Genomic DNA, 4,771 nt, shown 5'->3' on the forward strand with positions numbered 1-4,771 from the left:
AATGTTTCTAATTTTATTCCCCAACAAGTACTCAATCGCCCACTGTGCGCAATGAATGCAAAAATTTACATTGGACACTCGAGTCACTCGCTTCTCCCATAGAGATTGCTCTGCGGCGTTGTCAGACATCAAACCGTTTATGTGGCTGTTATTAATCAGCAGCAAAGCAAGGGAGTTGCTCCCAGTGCCTTTAAATTCCATAGTTCTGGACCCGTACACAACAGCTGACGATAGTTGGTTTCGGTTCCATTGCAGCTGCGCTGCATAAAAAGGCAGAAAATTAGCATAATTTCAAAAGCTTGGAGCCTGCACTCCCAACAACAGCAGCAGCAGCAAATGCAACTGTTGATAAGACGGAAAATAAACGCGGCCTTTATGTGTACTTGCGTATGTGTGATACATGATTTTTTTTTGGTTGTAGAGCATAGAAAACTTGCTTCAAGTGTGTAAGTCGCTGCATGCATTTTGAGTTTTTTTTAACTTTGGCCTTGAGTGTGGGTGTGAGTTGCTTGCAACATGTGGCACAGATACTAGCACGCTTCTAGCAATTTATTTGCATAACTGCACTGCAGCGTCACATTGCATGGCTCAAGATATCGGACAATGAATCCGCTGTGGCGCTCAAACAAAAATGCTGAGGCGCAGATAAGGCGTCAGCTTATAATTTGGGAAATGAACTGCTGAACAATCTAGTAAGCAGTCAAGCTTTAAAATTGTTCGGAAATGTTGGAGTCAAATTGTAATAACTAAAATAGGAATAATGCAAGCAAAAGAAGAAACATTCATAACATATACATAATTTGTATTTTAGAGCACACGATGAGCCCGCGCATTGTGTCCTGGACCTGCTGCACTTCTGGAAGCGGCAGCATCAGAGAGTACAGTCAAGTTGGCGATGGCATTTATTTGAATTATGGCAGACACCATTCACTTAGCCTGCTGCCAATGCCAATGGCGGATCTAATACGCTCGCGCTCGCATAACCTAGTGCGCAAGGTAACCATCATGGGCAGTCACGTGCTGCGTTATGTGAGCCGGAGCAACAATCTGTCGCAGAGTCGATATATAGCAAGGGATTACCAGCGAGAGCTAATAACACGCCTCGATCAGATGAGTAACGATGGCGTCAACACTCATTTGGATGCATCGATTTCTGAGCTACAGAACTTCAGATTGAGCAGAGTTGAGCAGGAGCTTTGCCTGCCCTATAAAAGTAGATATTCTGAGGAGTACAGACAGAAGTTTTTGTTCAACAGCCGCATGTTGCTCTATTCGATGTGCCTCGTTCCGCTGCAGGCTCTAATTAAGCTTCTCATTCGGGAGTTGTATTTTATGGTCTAGTATGAAATAAACTTGCCCTCGCCTTCAAATAACTTAGATTTCCATCTGTCCACACTTCATATGCTTGCATATACCAAACATAATAAATAAAGTACCGAAAAGAAAAACTAGTATATTCCTTTTAAGAAAAAGTATTTAATTTCTAGATTTTACTTAGCTGGTGAGCAGTTTCATTTTCTTCTCTGACTGCTATCTAATAAAGCCTCACAGCTTGTGGCATATGTACACTTATGCATCGGCTCCGATTACTTATTCATATCGATGTGCGAATGTTGCGCTGATTAATCGCTTCGGCTGAAAGCTGAGATAAGCTCTCATGTAAATATATATGTATATGTATATACATGTATGTGTGTACATATGCGTTTATATACAAATGTATGTACGCAGAAACAATTCATTTGCATGGCTCTCATCTCAGTTACTGAGCTGCTTATTCCCAAAGCTGCGTCATCATGCTGCAGAGCATTTATACAGCGTTATATAGCGACCACTGATGTTGCCGAAACGCGCACACTTGCTTCATAATTCAAAATGGCAACACTCTTGCTTAGCAAACTGTAAACTCAGCTCGACAGATGCGCTGAGAAAATGAATGATGAAAATCAACTCCCTAGACATTCGAGCCGACACTCTAATACAGCATTGCAAAACATACATACACACGAACCTAACATGCCTTATGTATGTATACATACAAACACGTATGCAGACACACGTGTGTGGCAATGTTAGCTGTATCAGGGGCGAGATTTGTGAGATTTTTGTGTTGCTGCATTTACAGCCATTAATAATTGTCTGGTCATATGGGATGTATGAGTAACATGGGCGAGTAATTCACATTGATCAAGCCAATAGCTGACGCCAACATGCATATTTAGTTGCAGCACACACTGTGTTAAATGCTCTTGACACTAATTAAAATCACTTTTTGCTTAATTTGAATGTCAGTACCTTTGTGAGTGCTTTCCTTTTAGCCACATTCGCTCTTAGTCACAATTACTCGATGTAGCTTGGCACAAATTAACCGTAGTCCTACCCCATCAGCACCAAAATGTCGCTGCTTATTTAGAACAACTCCAAACAGTTCAAAAGAAATCAAAAATGCAAATTTTCAGAATAGTTGTTAATTTTGTGTGTATAAATCCCAACTACTGTTGGGAATGATGAGGTCTGGGTTTAAAAAATGTAAGCCAGGTTGGTTATGAATCATAAAGAGTTTAGACTGGTAGATTTTTAATGTAGATTTAAAACAGCTTATTATAAATATTTACTTATGTATGTATAATATTAATTTTCATCCGCATAGGCAGCAACTTCGAAATAGGACCTGGTCAATAATTGACACGACCAGCAGCTGAAGATCAGATGCAAATGAATTCGTGCTAACCACAAATGTAAATAGATCACAAATGTAAATAGATATCTTCCTTAGTCATTATTCATTCCAATATTTTGATGATACTTGGCTGAATGATGTGAAGCTGTGTCCATCATTTATAGAACATGTCATGCAGTAACTTATTGCAGCCGATCTGGATTGCTTTTTTAGATTGGTTGCATCCAATATTTTTATAAAAATTAATTGTTCTAAATGTAAAGTTATGTCATCCCATAGACACTCGCCTCACATCGTCAACCTACTACATGGATCAATGCCTCTCAACACGATTATCGGGGTTAATGACTGTATCTCCTTGATAGTAACATGAAAGTTTGAAAAACAGTTTCCTTAATTCATAAAGCAATTAAGTTCTAGGCTTTATTCAAACGATGGCTAAATTTGATGCACCTTACACAACAAACTACTTTATTATATCTCTGTTCGAATCCGATTCTGATATGGATCTTGTATTTGTCTCCACAATACTTCGAACCACCAGATTAGATTGAATCTGTAAAAAAAAATTGTATTATTTGCTTTACGTGGCTTTAACTGGGTTCCAGGTGTTGATCTACCATCTAGTAGACTACTTTTAATTGATTGGGTTTTTCTGGGTTTTCCCCAATCCTTGCAACAAATGTTGGGTCTGTTTAACACTCCCAATCCAATATCAATGGTTTAAAAATAAAGATATAATTATAAATTACCTTTAAATTTAATTTTACATATAAATACTATAATATATAAATACTATAATGTAATTTTTTCTTTTGCTGTCGACTACTCTTAGTTGACATTAAATAAATAAATAAATAAATAAATAAAAATCAGTATATTATGCAAATTCACAATTTTTATTTATAGTTAATAGCAACAGCTGTGGGATTTGTTAAAAATTGCTGAGAATCGCATTTCCTTTGCTTGAAGTCTTAATATACATTGGTCCTGGTCCAGGTGCACCAAGGTATCAAATAGATTCAGCAGCAGCCGCCACATCCTCCACCACAGCATCCACCGCAACAGGGTCCACTCAGGCATCCACACGGCCACCCACAGCCAAGAATCATCATGTGCAGATGTTCTACACAAAAATAAATTTGTTTATAAATTTTGTTTTATGTATAAAAGCTTGGTACAAAAATTATTAACCTTTTTGAACCGGACCAATGAACATTGTCAAAGTTTTTTTAAATTTAAGTACGAATTAAAATGTTGTTACTTAGGAATAAAGAATTAGACTGATTTAAAAACTGTTGTATACATACATACCTGCTATGAAAAAATATACGATTGATGTGTCTGAGGTGACTTGATGTAGCTAATCATAACTTCAGGTATAAGTTTAACGAACATATGTACAAAATAAGTTCAATCTAAAAGAATTGTGAAGTAATTATCTATCATTAAAAATATTCAGTTAAGGTTGACAAAAAAATGAGCGTATGTTGATTTGAGAGCCTTTCTAATTAAATTATCTTTTACCTCACTTCCGGGCAATGACAAAGAGCAAACATTCTCAGAGGATTGACGCATCAAGAAAAAAATCAGCTGCAAGCATTGTGGCTGGTTTCAGAGCATATTCAATAAGTTGGTGTAGCACTTTCAAAACTACAGCAAATGAATTACATAGTTTAAAAAACTAAATGAGCGAGATGGATTAGGGGCACTAGCAAAGCGCAAGCCTGCACCTTTAAGTCAAGTTGATTAAGTCTTGCACATTAGCAATAAAAGCCCTATCAAGGAAATTAAATAAAGCATATACAAAACGCCTAGCTACAAAATATGACGACTGATGCAGAGTTTCATCAAAAATTGTTGGGGAACAAGTAAATAACTTTGTCAAGCTTTAAGGTATAAGGTCTGAACAACATATGATTGTAGTGAAGTGCATACATACAAATGTATGTGATTGCAATTGATATTATATTGCCAGGCACACCTCGACGGTCTTGTCTATACAGGTTATTAAGGAAATGCAGACTTTGCAGACGGCATAATCTTAATAATCATGCACACAAGAAATAAAATATAGAAATGTTGAGATAT

At 37.1% G+C, this 4,771-nt stretch overlaps 1 protein-coding gene and 1 long non-coding RNA gene across 2 annotated transcripts; one reads left to right on the forward strand and one right to left on the reverse strand.

Moving 5' to 3' along the window:
• The first annotated feature begins 700 nt into the window (after positions 1 to 700).
• LOC108602555 lies at positions 701 to 1,438 on the forward strand. Its single transcript, XM_017990690.1, has 2 exons — positions 701 to 739; positions 812 to 1,438. The coding sequence occupies exon 2, from the start codon at positions 820 to 822 to the stop codon at positions 1,339 to 1,341; it is 522 nt and encodes a 173-aa protein (XP_017846179.1). The 5' UTR covers positions 701 to 739; positions 812 to 819; the 3' UTR covers positions 1,342 to 1,438.
• A 2,118-nt stretch (positions 1,439 to 3,556) lies between these two features.
• Positions 3,557 to 3,977, reverse strand: LOC108602690. Its single transcript, XR_001915261.1, has 2 exons — positions 3,875 to 3,977; positions 3,557 to 3,806 (listed from the first exon to the last, which is right to left on the reverse strand). It is a non-coding gene; the product is annotated as an uncharacterized LOC108602690 (long non-coding RNA).
• Between the last annotated feature and the right edge of the window lie 794 nt (positions 3,978 to 4,771).

Source organism: Drosophila busckii, chromosome 3R (genome assembly GCF_011750605.1).
Source record: "Drosophila busckii strain San Diego stock center, stock number 13000-0081.31 chromosome 3R, ASM1175060v1, whole genome shotgun sequence".
Classification (NCBI taxonomy): domain Eukaryota; kingdom Metazoa; phylum Arthropoda; class Insecta; order Diptera; family Drosophilidae; genus Drosophila; species Drosophila busckii.

Excerpts from the sequence above, each read along its gene's own strand:
- LOC108602555 (XM_017990690.1), top strand. The coding sequence starts at position 820 with ATGAGCCCGCGCATTGTGTCCTGGACCTGCTGCACTTCTGGAAGCGGC.